We start from the raw sequence: 16,496 nt of genomic DNA, 5'->3' as shown, positions 1-16,496 counted from the left end.
GTAAGGCGGCCTTCCCAAACATCGCCAAACACCAAGAAACAGACGAACAAGCAGATAAGGATTTTAAAATTATGTGACCTTTATGCCTAAAGTGCTGATCTGTACCTTATTATTATTATTATTATTATTATTACGGCACAAGAGCAGACAACCCCGAAGGGACTTCAAGTCTGGTCGAACAAAAACAATTTTCTGCTAACAAAACATTTAGGAGAGATTAACAGATCTGAGTAGAAATTTGAAAGAAAGTACAGAACTGGCTTCGAGAATTTTAGGATTAACAGCAAGAATTTTATCAAGAAGACGTTTTAGTCGCATTTCCATAGTCCACCCTCCTATAACTTTCTTTGCCCGCGTAACATCGATTCGGGCCGGTTTCCGCGTTGTAGCGTGGTGTTATCTTTACTTGGACCATGTCCAGGAGGTAGGCCAGGCGGGAACTGATCTTTGTTCCAGAACTTGAACAACCACACCGCATCGCTCTGACGCCATCGGTCGAATATGTGAGGAATACCCAACTTCTGATACAGTTCCGGAGTAACCGGCATCTTGTAATCAGTGATGGTTTTCATAGCTTTACGTTGTAGTCCGACTAGCTTGTCGCGCTCAGTCGAAGACGCTGCAGAGTGCAGACCATACCGGCGACTGGTGTGCGATATGGCAACCGAAGCACGCGTGATAAAGACCTTTGCGCTGAGACATGCTGAGCCCTTGTTGTGCCCGTTTAATCATGGCAATGCCAAAATTCCCTTTCCGTTGTACCTTTCTGAACTGCTCATATTCCACTTCATCCTGATATTGGCCCCTCGCCGCTCTACAATAGCACACACGGAATTTTTTTATTCACTCAGAAAATATAAAACAACTCAGTCTGTATTATTGTAGAGCGGCACTGGTCGGCCAAATGTTGGATTTCGGCGGTATCTTCTGCGTGGCACCTAAACAATACTCGTCTTTTACACCAGACTTTTCCCCTTTAATTATTTATAAGTTATGTTGTACTTAAATGTATTTTTGCCGTATCTGCTTTCTGGAACAAGAGAAAAATACTTAAGTAAAATGTGTCCTGTTAATTGCTTAGCTAAGAAGCATTACAAAATATGTAAATGCTGCGCCAAGTTACAGAATTCTCTGCATACGCCGATGCATAGTGTACTCTCTATAATTATAAAATTATTTTAGTTATTTATTATCTTACATGCAGCGGGACACATGTCCTTTCTGGGTGCACTTGTCACAGTTCGATGTAAGATAAAATTAATGGTTGACAAAACATTAAGATTAAAGGTTTTGTGACCTAATGTTTTGTCTAATAAACCACCGACATCCCGCGACATCCTTTCGTTCAAAGTACACACCAGTGCTGTCTGTGGACACTGGACAGTGGCCACTATTTGCAAATTTCAAAGGTGATCGCGGGCGGCATGCTTTGGCATAATAACAAAAAAACGCATTCTTACGACCGAAAATCATGTATTGTTATTTTTGAAGCCTATGGGTACAATTTTCACAAGAATACACACAGTTAAACATGTTCGAATATTTAAAATTTGCAAGGTAAAAATTTGTCAAGTCACACTGAAGTTGACTGAATAAAGCACTGCCAGTATGCCCGTCGCATGCTCACCGCCTCGGTATGGGTGCAATTCACGTGAATTTACTGTACAGAACAACGGAATCCAGTACTCGAAACTGGAATTTTATTTTTCAATTTTATTGGCACAGTTTGTTATATGTGATTGATTTGAATAGTTTTACCGAAGAGTCTCCTCGGATTTGTTATGCGATATAGCGATGGCAGACAGTCAAAAGGCCTCTGTTCATGCTTTGAAGCTCGAGCTTTGATGAGGCAAAAGACAATGAAAGAGGTACGTTGTCAGTGACGTCTGATGTCTGTAAGTTGTAACCATACATCTACAGAAGTAATGCACTTCCCTATGCAGTTTATACATTCGGGTGTTCTCGATTTTCTAGTTACGATCTAAAACCCGTAAACGAGCAGAAGAGCGAGCCCAGCTTCTGGCAATGACCGAACGAATCTTGAAGCTGTGTGATGAATCCATTAAAAGGGATGAAGCGGCGTATCGAGCACACCCCCGCAAAAAGAAACAACGTCGCAACGACAAGGCTAACAATAAGTTGTAGTATTACAAAAACGTGTATTTCCAATATGCGCAGTTGGCTTTAGCTTTAGTCTCTGGTTTTCGTTTCTGTAACGGTGATGAAAGTACGGAAGAACTGCACAGTTAGCAAATTTATTCGTTTCGCTCTGGGTATTGTACGTAATTTGGCGTAAATTTTAATTTTTTTGAATTAAAAAGAATCGCTGCACGTGCCAACACATACGATTACAGCATATTACAGAATACATCCAACGTAAAATATACAACATCCATAATAATTATAGCACTGGCCCAAGCATAAACTATATAAAAAAGCGCCAACTCTATCTACAAAATAACTACAACGTTAATAGTACAATTAATCAGAAAGTAAAGCAAAAAGGGGGTTAATAAAGAGAATCGGGCAGAACACCAAAGAACCATAAAGAACAGAGCGACGCATACAACCAAAAATTATAGCCACCTCTTGGGCATCTTCTCCGCATCCCGGCACAAAGTAATAATTGGATCAACCCGCTCCGCCATGCGACGAATGGAATGATGAACAACTCAGCATACGCCGTGATGAAGCAAAAAATTATAACTATGACAATATGACAAAAAAAGAAAAATCTGGCGAAAAAATATGAATTTGCAAAAACTCTGGTATCTTCTCTACAACAATCACCATGCGATACACATACACACATACAAGCCCACAAATTGTAACTAAAAATAAACCTCTAATTTGTTTGCTTCCAGCCAAAACGCAACAACGACGAACCACCATGTATCACTTGTTAATCGTCCATGTGAAGTGTCGGATTCCCCTGCCATCCGTCGTTTTCCTTACGACATCATCCCCACCCCCACGCCCATCCCCAATCCCATCCCGCCCAGTGCTCCCAATCCGCCTCCGGCAGCAGACGCCGCGGAGGAGGTGGAGCCCAATCCGGAGGAGCTGGGCGATTTGGAGGGCATGAATTTCTCCACTTTACTCAGAATGTGCTTCCCGTAGGATAGCTTGCGCAGCTGGCCCAGGAAGGGCCGAATATGATGTAGCAAGAGTTTACGCTGCGGTGGCTCCGCAATGTCCAGCAGTTTCTGTACAACATAGTTCCCGAAGGGATCGCGCATCATCGCGAACAGGGCGCTTTGGCCGCTACAACAGATCGCACACATCAGATGATGCAATCTCCAAAACTAATTTCATATAAATTTTTTCCTGTATAATACAATTTTTTCGGAATAAAGAAATTTTTTAAAATAAATGTTGTCCTTACTTGTCGGTATAAGTACACACTTCCTCGATGATATTGATCCGCTGCTGTCGATTGCCGTGCAGAACACATTTTTCTATTACATTACTACAAAAAAAGGAAATCAATATCAATCAAAACCCAGGACAAAGCGCAATAAAAGCAATAATCCAAACCTGGCGAATTTGTGCTGGCTGAGCGATACAATGCGTCCGCGGCATGCTTCAATGCAGCGCGCTCGATCATCGGCTTTTCCGTGTTCAATCACATGCTGGACAACATAATTTCCATATTCATTCATAACCATATCGTTCAGGTATTGGAACATCTCATCCAGAATCGGTCGTGTTTGCTCGTCCGTGCAGTGCTCCAGTATGCGCTGGATGACACGACAACCATAGGGGTGTGTGGAAAAACTGTACACCTGTAGAAATTAAAAAGAAAGCATAAAAAACAATTCTGCCTTCGTTATATTAAATCTTAATTTATATATTCTTATTAAATCTTAATCTACGAATTAGTAAAAAATAATAATTCGTAGTGATACTACAGGAATTAATTTTATTAACAGAGAATTCATTTTAGTTTCTTACCTGGCCCTGGAAGGCTTGACAGATGAAGGAAATCAAATCCGGCTGTACACACTCAATGGCTTTCTGGATAACATGATTCCCGTTCTGGTCTTTGACCAGTTTGGCCACATTGCCTTCTAACTGCATAACAATCTGCCGCTGCTGATCTTTATTCATCACTTCCAGTGCCTTCTGCACCACGCGACAGCCGTACATCTGCAGTGACAGCGGAATCACATGACTGACGATTAAATCGCCCAGCGCCAACTTCTGCTCCGGTGTGCCCAGCTCCAAGAATTTCCTGCAACAATCGTCATATTAACTATCAGTTACAATAGTGTCACAAAGATAACGCCCATTTAGTTCTTTCGGTATCGTACTGGACAACATAATTAGCAAAGACATCGGTCATCAGCTGCAGAACTGTCGGGGCGATTTCGTTATACACAATCTGCTTCTCGTGCAGTGTTGCACGCTCCAGCTTCTGCTGGATGTAGCGTGAACCGTGTTGGTCCTGAGAAAACTCCACGATGTGGCCCTGAACTTCGCGGAACGTCAAATTCGGATATCTAAAAGTTCAAACAATAAATTGACTGACTCATTTCTTCCGGTGCGTCAGGGGAATTTTTTAGATTAAGCTTCCACAATTTTTGAACACTTTCGAGTTAAACTAGAAAATTTATCAAAACAAACAAAGAAAAAGATTTCTTCTAAAAATTACATACCGGTTATTTCGGAAATCTTCCAAAAGCCGGCTCCGCTGCACATTTGAATTGGGCGGTGACCGATCGTAGATGCCGCCGGCCTGATTCGGCAGGAACGCTCCACTGGAGCGATGCTGGTTCCCGTAATTCGTTCCGGCTTTCCCGAACGAGCTCCGCCGAGCACCGTGATGCGGCATATGTTGAGACTGATGGTACGGCGGCGAGACCATCTCGTTGCCGTTGAACATGGGCGGCGGACTGGCCGCACCGGTCACCGCGTACATTCCCATGTGGCTGTTCAGCGGTGAACCCGCAATGTTCATCGGGCCTACCATGGGAACCGGGGCGAAGAACTGTTGCGTACGACGGCTGTAATCCATCGAATCGCGACGCTGTTGTGGTTGCGGCTGTTGTACACCTGCAGAAAACCAAGCAAAGCGAATTTAATAACAAAATTTCGAAAAAAAATTATTTTACACAATCCGCAGTTAATATTACCTCCCACGCCAACTCCGGACGCCGGATTAACCATCACCGGCTGGACGATCCGGTATGCTGGCATCATTCCGCCCACCTGCTGCGGACTGCCGATGGGCACGATCTGACCGGAATTGCGATCCCAGTAGGCCGGGGAGAACAGATATCCACTTTGTAGTGGCGCTTGCACATTGGCGTTATTATTGGCATCGGGGGCGCCTTGCCCCGTCGTGTAGCCCAACGGCGACGTGCGCCCATCACGATTCCCATTGTTGGTGGGCGGCGCGGGGGCGCCGGTGGGACCCGCCGCGGGACTGTACATGTACGGCCAGGAAGTACCGGGTTGCGCGGCTCCAAAGACCGTGCCGTAGATGTTCGGGCTCTGGGCCATCTGTTGTGCGCCCGGCTGGCCGCCAAAGGGATCCGGATACGCGGATGGCACTAATGGAAAAACAATGGAATTAAAACCGGAGGCACCAATAAAAAAAGCAATGCAATTAAATAAGCCATTCAACTTTGCAAATAGTTTATTTCCAACTGTAACAACAATAGCGGCACGCCACTGCGTAATTTCACTACGAAAAGCCGTCGCACTACGATATGCGCTGCGGGAAAGAAACGGTAATTTACCCATTGCCGTCGAGTACATCGCCTGCGGTTGCATAATCACCGCTTGCGGTCGCTGAACAGCCATCTGCAAAATTAAGAAACTGTGAAATTTGTCAACTTTTTAAATGAAGTTTGAGGATTTCCTTTTTGAAACATACTACCGTTTTCAGTTTTTTTGAGTTAAATTTTCACGTTACAGATGCTCTTCGACAAAATAAAACGATCAAAATTACATACTCAAGAAATACTGAGGTACGCCTAAAATATAAATGAAACACTGAAACAGCACACAAAGTTAAAATGCAGTGAAAAGTAATCCGGCATTACCTGACTGTAATCCATCATGCCAGGCAGCTCCATGGACGACGAAAGCACGACCCCACCGGGATTGGGGTATTCGTACATATTGACGTTCTCCGGGAAGGCAAAATGTGACAAATCCATATTGTTACTGTCCTGATTGCCCGCCATGGGCATCGGCGCTGTGGGAATGTACCGGGAGTTCCCGTTCTGCAGTCCCAGCGCGTACACTGGCTGTGTCTGGTTGTACATGTTGGCCGGCGGCATCCGCACGGCATTGCTGGGCACGTTGGCGGAATTATTCCCCGGATGACTGCGATGCTGCGGTACGGTGCGGTGATTATCTGCATGGCCGCGATGACTACTGGAAGACGTCCTGCCGCTGCTCGAGTCACTCTTGGAACCCGCCTCATTCTCCCGTTTACTGCAGTGCAGTAACTTTTGAAATCGCTATAACCGTGACATTTCAGAAATTCTGCTTACTCTTCGCGTTTCGACGGTTCAAGCATATCGCCAGTACTGCCGGCTTTACTGCTTTTTCCATCCGAGGAGGATTCTTTTGATCGTTCCTCCTTGCTGCCGCTTCCATTAGTGGAAGCCGGATGGTTGTCATCCGCGACGACCGTCTGATTATTCCGGTTCTCATCGTCGTCTTCGTTTACATTTCGACTTTTGTCGGCATCATCAGGATCCACCTTAAAGGCAAACCCGAACACTTTCAAATTTTACCATAATTATAGAAAACGTTCCCATCCACGTATTATTTGCGATAAACCCTATTACTAGCAGAAATATCGATTCGCCGGAAACGCAATCAAATTTTAAAATATGCAGATATCTGTCATAACTAGAGATAATTCAAAAAATTAAAGGCTAAAAATGCAATCGATTCTGTAAGAGAAACCATAAACGGATCGCCGATTCGAATATTAATATCACTGCTGATTACTTCAGAACAAGCGATAAATCAAGAAAACCATAAAAAACCACAGAACGCACTTTTCATATTCAACATAATTCTTTTTCATGGTTTGTTAACTATTACCAATGCTCTTGCATCACTTCCGACAAGCCAGCTAATTTGTCACTAGACAATTACCATTCACCCACCGCGTAGTGTGACAAGCGGCAAGGTCTATTAGTCAACCAGCCATAATAAAAAAAGCGCTCATAACCAGAAATATTACCACCGCTCATTAATGGACATTCTTACCTGATCCGACTGATTATTCAACGACAACTGCTGCATACGCCGACGTAACTGCACGTCTTTCGGCGCAGTAGCCGGCGATGAGGATAAGACATCGTACACGAGCCGTATGCCTTCGTTTTGTGAACGAGGCGACAGTATGGAGCTGCAAGGCATTTCGGCATTTCCGGTGGCGGCAGCAGCGTTATTACTGGTAAAATAGCCGCGGTTGCGACCTGGCTGCGCCTGCACGGAAATCGGTTGCGACACACTGTGACCATCTGGAAAAAGACAAAATTAATGTCTCCGATAACGAGCAATGACATCACCAAAATTTTACCATTTGTTCCGATACAAAGGCGGGGAAAATCATTTTAAAAGGATAATTTTAAAAAAAACTGCTGGCGAAACACTAACCGGAATTCGCGATGTTGCCCCATAACGATGGCATGTTTTCTTTCCAGGCGGGAGAGAAAGGATTACGGCCCGTAGGTTGTCCCTGAAACAGCCGTACTCGATCATCGTGCACGTTTCCCTGTACATTGTTATCCCAGATGCGCTTGGTCGCCGACCGGCTTAAAATCTACAAAAAAGCATAATCATTAGCAATCCCGTTTCCTAAACAAAATTTCTTCAAAGCCGAACCGACTTCTTAATTACCACCAAACCTTATTAAAATAATTCAGAATACAACACTCAAAAATTGACAGAAATTATGCTGCTCAGGTTAATTCACACCGGCAAAATGCCCACCTCATCGAGCGTCAAGACCGTCACCGGTTCCTCACCAAGCCCTACGGGATCGGGCGACGATGATCCCACCCCACCATCCCCCGGGTCCACACCTCGCCCTGTACTGCCCCGCCCACTACTCTCACTTTTCAGACTACCATGCAGCAGCTCATCGTCCACATCGCTATCATCCGATAAATTAACCATATTCCCGGCATCCGGGGAGGATGAAGTAGCGGAGCCGGATGACAACATATCGGCATTAATACTCCCACCGTACGGCATTGACCAGAATCTCTCCAGTTCTTTCGAAAACGTGGGCAAGAACACGTCGTCATGTAATTCCGACTCATGATCAGTCAAGCCCGATTGCAACAGACTCGGACTGGAGAACGATGTAGCCCATGCGGATTTCAACCGCGAAAAGTCCCCACTCAATTCCCTATTGATAGCGGCCATTCCTGTGGCGGAAGTGGTGTCATCCAGTAAGGATGATTTAAAACTGAAGGGATGTGTCGGGCCAAATGGTTGCTCGATATTCACGGACATTATTAACAAAGTAAAATAATTAAATTAACGGCTTAAATAACTGTTACTCTGGAAAGTGAAAAGAGAAAAATAAATTAATTAGAAAATATTAAAAAACTTTAAATTAAAGCGAAAAACTTCAAATTAAAGCGAAAAGATGAAAAAGTCCCAAATGCATAAATGATAAATTCAATTCGAACAACATATGATAACTATTCCAAAAGGTTACAAAAAATAAATATAAAATAAGTTACAATATAAAAGCACAAAAAAACGGAAATCTCCAAACAAGTAAATAAATAATCAAAAATTGACTGGCTTAGTGAGAGCAATAAGGAAACCGCGAATAAAGGACGAAGATATCAAACAGTGTCTCCGACCAGGATAACATTTTCCCACATTAGGGCGGAAGTCAACCCATAAACATCCTTCCCGAGGAAACACCACACTGCATTACAGTAGCGACATAGTGCATACAAAAATTAGAATAAAAAACAACATCAATGCCCCAGACACAGTCGTCAACCGGGAGAAAGACACGGACGAATATGTGCATAAACGTTCGAGTCAGGTGCAAATAGACAAAAAAACATCGCAGAGCACCAACTCGCACATCTGCTGACACACCACATTTCCACAGTAATAAAGCATCCACCACACAGCTATGTATACGCCATATACAGCGGGTACGACGCAGCCGTCGATACAAACAACCGGCGGAGACGGCGCAAAAAAATTACATAAAAGGGGAAAATAATTTAGTAAAAGTATTATTACCGCATTCGCTCAGCTTGCCCGCTCACTGACACTCTTTCTCACTGGCGGCAGCTTGTTGTCACTTGAGATCCGATTACGGAGGGGGACCGGAGTGAGATTGCATTACACATGCCGATTTGCCGCGGCGCAGACCGGCTCAACATTTTTCAATCGGGCCAATTAAAAACACACAATAATACAAACCCGTCTCTTCACCGCGAGAATTACGAGTGTGTAAACGCGCAGAAACTCTGCACAGAATCGAATCATCGGGCACAACTTGTACCGGCAGTAAGGCCTTACGAAAGCCCATCCCAAAAGGCCGAATTGCGGGATTCTTATGTTGTAACAATTCATTTCATGGTATTTACTAACTGGTTTTATTGTTTAAGTCCCAAGCAGCCAAAACTAGGAACAGAAAAAACAGCGTCAATGTTCTCTGGATAAAAACACAAAAATAGTACCTCAGTATTCTTAAAAACTCTCAAGAGATTCTTTTATTTATAAGGAATGGGATATCACAGCGACTGCAGGCCGGTAAAAATCTAAATATAACAAAATGGCTGAAAACAAACTTATAAAGCAGCAGTGCCAAAATAATTAAAATTATGAAAATCTGTTGACATGGTTCAATGGCCAAATTAATCAACGAATGTTGTCGCATTCGAATATGGGTTTCTAAAATACGGGCAGCCACTACTCTACAGTCAACACACGTACTTGTACACAAATTCACGAAAATCATATGACGTACGAAAAAAATTGATATACGATTTTCCCCTTTTTTTAATTTAATTCACTAGCATTTCCGATATTTTTCATTCATCCGGTCTCCATCGCCGGTGGATCTTCCGCTTTCTCAAATCACAGCCACAAACGTGTGAACAAACAGACGATGCAGCCAACAACAAAAAAAGTGTTACAAACATGCGTCAGGGTGTTAAAGTGTGTTTGTCTAGGTGCATAATCGGCCGAGTGCGCTCTCGCTGTCCGCAGTGGCCAGAACCCGTCCACCAACGAACCAAACATCCGCCCCTTCTGATCATCTCACCAATACCACCGACACGTGACACTTGCTCTCATCACCATCAGCACCACACAGTAAATAATCATACAGACAGCATAACCACATCAATCCGATTAATTACGCCGTACACACACACCGTATAGCCGGAAGAAGCCAATCAATAACGTAATCCCCCAACAACACCAACTGTGTATTACCACAACTACAATGCACAGCCCAGTCCGCTGACCTTCGTCGGTGTGGTAAGTTAATTATATCAAACACTGAAGGAAAGGAAAAAACGACAACATCGAATGTATGTGCTGCAAGGAAGCCCGACTATTAACACGCCAGGTAATTCCCATCACGCAATATCCATTTCCTAATGCTCCGTAATTAAGTTATGATACCCGCCCCAGCACATAAGCATGGCAACGGTCGTTGAACGTGTAACCTGCCGGTATAAATGACGCTAAAAGATTTTCCATCGCGTGAACAAATGCAGGCAAACATATCATCCCTTCTGTTTGCGCAAGTATTCATTCGCCTGCCGTGCAATCCTTCTTTAGCATTGAAATTTCACAAGTAAGTACGCATATTTTAACGGATTTTCGTTGGGCTTAAACATTGTGCAATACGCGTTGCTTCTCTAACGGACGTATCAGCTCTCCAGTACAAACTTATAAATTTTCGGAAAATGCAAATAATTGCTACTTTACAAAAATCATTTTAATTAAAAATTAATATTTTATAACGATTATTTTTTGTTAGAAATGGAGAACGTCAGCGTACACTCACTAACGTGGCTATGAATGCTCTTGAAGCTCCACTGAGCCACCGTGCTACGATTTCACAGAGCACTGCAATAACCGCATAGGACCAAACTGTTACAGTTTTAACGAAATTTCCGTATGACCTAACAAGTCGAAAAACATTCTCGCACCTGCACCTTTTAGCAACTTTATTTCGACAAAATATAAAACCGACATACATACGCCTAGTCACCTTAGAAGTGCTAAGATTCAAATGTCAAGAAACTTCTGAGTTCCGACTTCCACGAGTCCCAGCAAAAACGAACCGTACTTCAAGCAAAACAATTTTCGAAGAAAGAATGCTCGTCAATCGTAATCATATTCGCCATTCGCGGTACTGTACAATACAAAGACCTCTGCCTCTAAGTATGAAATCCATAATGCACCCTGCGGCACAACGGTGCCTTGCTGTAATGTACCTGATTGGTGTCGTCCTGACTGACAACCTTCCACCCCAATCGCTGGCCTCCACCGCCCATGGCGTGGTCCTGCTCGAAATCATCGTGCTCCGTGTAGTAGCGCACACCGGAGTCGTCCGTCGACTGACGCCGTCCACTGGATGCAAAGTGCGCCGACAAGGCACTGGTGTTATGCTGCCGGCCATTTCCACCCCCAGAGGGCGACGTATTGGCACTGCTGTGCGTGTCCGATTTACGCATGGACACCGGCTGCTGCTGGCCCGTTATGCGCTGCACCCAGTCGCCTCGGGATGGCATTGCGCTGCATCCAACGCTTATTTCCGGTCGGTTTGCAGCTCCAACTACACTAGTTTATCCACAGTATACAAACAATCCCGACAAATAACGGTCAGATCTCTGCAAAACAGAACAAGGGCGGCGTCAGCTGGAGAAACAACTGACTTTTAACCGTTACTCAACTCAAAAGATGAAAATGTAAGTTACATTATCCACTATTATGAGAAAAACCTTAATGTAAAAACATCTAAGAAACTTGCAAAAAAAGAGTAATGCAGATTAATGCCGCAAATTTAAATTTTTTTTAAAAATGTACGAGCAATTTATTTTAAAATCTATGCCGTATCTAGTGTATTCAAAACATACTTTTAGAAAATCTTCAAAACCAATACAAAACTAATCTGAAAAGAGTATTCCATGAAACAACGGCTCATGATGCCACAAAATGACCGAGAGCTGGAGCGCTACTCAGAAAATAATAACAAAACCAGTTTTTGCAGAATTTCAAGTAAGGCCATTTTGAATGCAAAAACATTAACAATAGAGTAAGTATCCAAATATAAAAACTTGCTGATTAATGTCTTCTTGCCGGACGCCCCAGGCAATTAACCAGCATACTCCAAAACATGGATAACATCAGTTTTATCGCCCACAAAATTTCAGAAATTAACGGTGCACTGGGAGCGAAAACAGAATTAATACTGTTTTTTGAATCAACTACAATTTCCTAATTCTCATTCCCCATCGCACAGCAGTAGCCAAGAGAATACCCATAAATCATCATTCTTGATAATCCACCAGAAACGCCCGATAATCCATTGTTTCATGGGTAAAATTATCATATGCAATGTCAGATTAAATTGTCGCGATACGCAATTCCTTCCGCAGTACACTAACCGATAATCGAACGCAGCTCACTCCAAAGGGTAATATGCAAGGGTCCCTTAATCGTCAGGAAAAATTACCAAATAAACCACCCATCCCTAGAGTACATCCCATCTCCCACCCGGAAACGCATTTATCCCTCAACTGCTCATAACCTCTCACTGAACTAAACCAACACATCCTGGCCAAAAATAAAGCGCAAAATTCCCGTTAGAACCCCAATTTTGTCTGTAAAAAGGCACACAACCCTGGAAGCATCGTTTTTTGTGTGTTGAGTATTTCAAGGTCGCAGCGATCGAAGGTGCCACTGATCAATACGATACGAAGCGAGTTATATAACGTCCTGCACGAACACAACTGTGTGTGCATGTGTAAGCCGGGTATATATCACATTTTGCCCAACCAGCCGTGACATGACTGCAAACAGTTCTGCAAAATACCCAACTTTGTCTTCCAGCCCAGCGAAAAATGCACATCACATGCATTAGCAAAACGTGTTTTCCAAACAGAACCCACTCACACACACATACACACAGCGTACCCTGTTTCGCTGTAGTAACAAGCACGTGTTCCGTATCCCGCGTCACCACCGTCAAAAGTATTCCGGCTTTGCAAAAAATGCCGGGTGTCAATGTTGTATGTACGCAATCACACCGGAAATATGACAATACAGGGAAACCAGCTGCTTGTCTATTTTCCCATTCGTAATCTTTGAACCCCAACCGATGTAGTCATTCCCGATATTCATCAGAATTCGATAAGGAGCATTTGCTTACAAAAATAACCGATGATACGATCGATAGGTTTAACCCAAAATTTCCTAGTTTAAGATCTTTTTATGACCATCTAACTTTGTCCGAAAAAATTACAAGAAAATTAGACAAATAAATGCATAACCAAATTTTTCACAAACATTTTTATCAATTTTAAACTTGCAACCATTTTTAGGTTTTGCAATTCTTTGACGTCTTGCTTATACCAGTGGCAATTTTTCTAGCACATTTAATCATTCCCAATGAACGTTAAATCATTGCGTAAATACAGGAAATTGGGGAAAAACTAATGTCAACGTTTCCGCTATTTCTGAGTACAAATGAATCATGCAGAACAATGTCGCGATTAATCTCTGCGGTGATATCACCACAAATAATCAAATATTAACGATGTGATTTCCAAAAAATATATAATTCTGTTACTTACGAGGAATGCTGATGCGAAAAAGAGCGCAGTCCCCAATGTAATCCACAAGAATCCCGCAGTGAGCAAAAAAACCCCGCGCAATTCACACAAATTGTACAGTTACTGTACAAACGTCACAGGGAATCCTTGCAGCGTTCTATACACTGTACACATACACAGAGGCGCTACAAACGCCGTGTTTTTGGTACAAAATGTACAAAAGCCGTATTTAGCGGGGGGACAGCGGAATCTCCTTCAACAGTCCAGTTTGGTCATAGTGAACGGACGCCGCCTGTCAGCCAGGCTGGATGTGGAATGCCCGGATGCACAATCCTCTACGCACTGCCCTGCATCCACAGCTGCGGGATCAGCTGATATACGGCGCGCACACAGTTCCGGTGCTACTTTCGGCCACGGCCATCTGTCAAGCAGAAATCCCGTGTCAATAATCAGCAAAGTGCACCCATCCATACGGCAAAACATAAGGTGCTAATGATGGTAATTGCGTACACACATACACCGGAAGTACATGCGCAGCCTCCACAAGCGCGGCAGCAAAACAACATCATTCTGCCAACAGGAAATCCGAGATGCCGATCGACGTCACACGCTAAAGGAAGCGGTGAAGCGCGTGCCGGGACGATTAATTTTTACAAACAGCATTTCTGTGAGTACGTTTTAGCAAGCGCATGTGGACTGTGGAGTATACGCAGCTACCAAAAAATATGATACCGCTCCCATAACTTTAATTTCCACTAAATTCGTACGCAATAAATATAACACTGACAATTTTTTTAGAACACATACATGCAGATGCGCTTAAATAATCAAAGAAGCTTCACTAGAGGTATTTCTTTAAAACTGGAAAGCATTTAATAAACTACAAAGACATATACATTACACACGTTCTCAAAATAATAATGTATAATTATGTATTTTTGGGAAACTTGCATAATTACGGTAATTCAAATTAATGCATGTATATCGCTGTAGCGCAAACACATTAATAAAAATTTCGCTGCTAAATGTAAAAGCATCGTAACACGGAAAAAATATAACACAGTAAGAGCTTTGCGAAAGGAGAATTATGTTTCGTTTCTACTTGCACCATAAGAATATCATCACGGTATGCATGCTAATTATTCCCATTTGCAACCAGTCATTAAAACTGAGCCGCTCAGTTTTAATTTTTAATGAGCGAGAATCTTTTTTAGTACGCATACGGCATACATGATACAAGATTTAAAGGTTTTATAAATCTACGGTGTTTCCTTAATAAGCAATCTCTTGGCTATAAATACTAGCGACCAGAGCAACGTAATCGTAGGTAGCACTTTTTTATGGCCTTTTAGAGTGTCCAAGTAGAAGTGGACACCATATGGTCTGCCGAAAAGACGAAAGAACCAGCGACGCATGCAGCACGTAAGCACCCGGCTGACAATGATTAGCACTTTGATTAATCAGCTGTAGCAACTGCCAAAATGCTAAGCTCCTTCATACACCGACACGCAGTCACCGAAAACCCCGTATTTAAACTCTAAACAACATCCGCCGGTGCCGTTTTTGCAGCCAAAGCATACTCATTATCTACTCCCTCATTTCCAGGTAAGACGACCCTGCACGGCACACACTGCCGTCACAAGATTTCCCGTTAAGATATTCAATATTATGCAAAACCGTTTTGACAAATGTCGCACATGCAAACACCAGCAGAACCTTCCAGCCATCCAAGGAAAAAATCAATACGGAAAAAATCCCTTACAATAGCACTTTAAACGACTCACCCAGCGCGCAACACTCCGCAGCAGACAGATGCTAATTAGATTATCAACTCATAAACATCCGTACACACACACATCCGCGTGATGGGACACGATGGGGGTTGGGATTATCCTCGGTTTGCAATGAATGTCAAGTAATGCAAAAAAACGTAATCGCGTCAAAAAGCCGCCTTTTGTTTTTGTTACGTAATGATATGGAGCTCATATGAAAAAAACAAACGAATATCGATTGGGAAGAGAGCGAGCGAGCGAACTTTACAGTATGTACAAAAATCGTTGATGATGCTTGAACTTGAAAGCGAGCGACTGGCTGGCGAAAACGGAAAACGGCAGGCAGACTGTAATCAGCGTGAACCGAAGCCAGGGTTGGGCTTTTCGCAGTGAATGCGATAGATAAGCCGATACTCAGGCGACTGGATCATAAGACCCCGGCTGAGTCAACATTCCATAGGCTGGACCGAAATTGGAAGTTTTCCTTTGGAGTCATAGAGGGCGTACGCGGCAGTACGGCGGCGAACATTCAACAAACTTTTGCCGGGTTGACTTCAGCGCTCTCCTATTGGATAGCTCCTCCCGCTGTCGCACACGCCCACTGATCGGCTGTGCCGTCTTCCAGAAGACACTTCCGGTTCCAATTCCAATCGGTTGTGTAGTATCTTGCCAGCATGGCGTGACGGCGTAGTGGCGACTGGCGACTCCGAATGCCACTTCGAGGCTTCGAGCATAGTTTATAAACAATGGACGAACGCATTAAATACATGAAACATTATTGTATATGAAAAATTAAACTTCAAATTGATAAACGCACCAATTTACTCGGTTTATGGCCATTAAATTTGGGAATCGCATTCAAAGGGTACGACCGTACGAGCATATTAACACCGGAAGCGAAACGCTGTTGGAACGAAAG

At 43.3% G+C, this 16,496-nt stretch overlaps 1 protein-coding gene across 7 annotated transcripts; it reads right to left on the bottom strand.

Moving 5' to 3' along the window:
* Positions 1-2,283: 2,283 nt before the first annotated feature.
* LOC129594823 (pumilio homolog 2-like) lies at positions 2,284-15,963 on the bottom strand. Of its 7 annotated transcripts, XM_055491647.1 has the most exons (15): positions 15,590-15,963; positions 13,827-14,226; positions 11,466-11,861; positions 7,630-7,795; positions 7,237-7,493; positions 6,507-6,718; positions 6,051-6,447; positions 5,745-5,808; positions 5,136-5,555; positions 4,659-5,055; positions 4,314-4,502; positions 3,955-4,234; positions 3,538-3,785; positions 3,386-3,469; positions 2,284-3,264 (listed from the first exon to the last, which is right to left on the bottom strand). In XM_055491647.1, exons 3-15 carry the CDS (start codon positions 11,760-11,762, stop codon positions 2,952-2,954), a joined length of 3,324 nt encoding a protein of 1,107 aa, XP_055347622.1. In that variant the 5' UTR covers positions 11,763-11,861; positions 13,827-14,226; positions 15,590-15,963; the 3' UTR covers positions 2,284-2,951. The 7 variants fall into 7 exon arrangements, with proteins under 7 accessions (XP_055347622.1, XP_055347624.1, XP_055347623.1 ...); XM_055491649.1 differs by lacking the exon at positions 13,827-14,226; XM_055491648.1 differs by lacking the exons at positions 13,827-14,226; positions 15,590-15,963 and adding an exon at positions 12,639-13,054.
* Between the last annotated feature and the right edge of the window lie 533 nt (positions 15,964-16,496).

Source organism: Paramacrobiotus metropolitanus, unplaced genomic scaffold (genome assembly GCF_019649055.1).
Source record: "Paramacrobiotus metropolitanus isolate TYO unplaced genomic scaffold, Prichtersi_v1.0 Parri_scaffold0000071, whole genome shotgun sequence".
NCBI classification, from domain to species: domain Eukaryota; kingdom Metazoa; phylum Tardigrada; class Eutardigrada; order Parachela; family Macrobiotidae; genus Paramacrobiotus; species Paramacrobiotus metropolitanus.
Note: the sequence above shows the minus strand (reverse complement) of the source record. Positions and strands in the feature narration are given on the sequence as shown.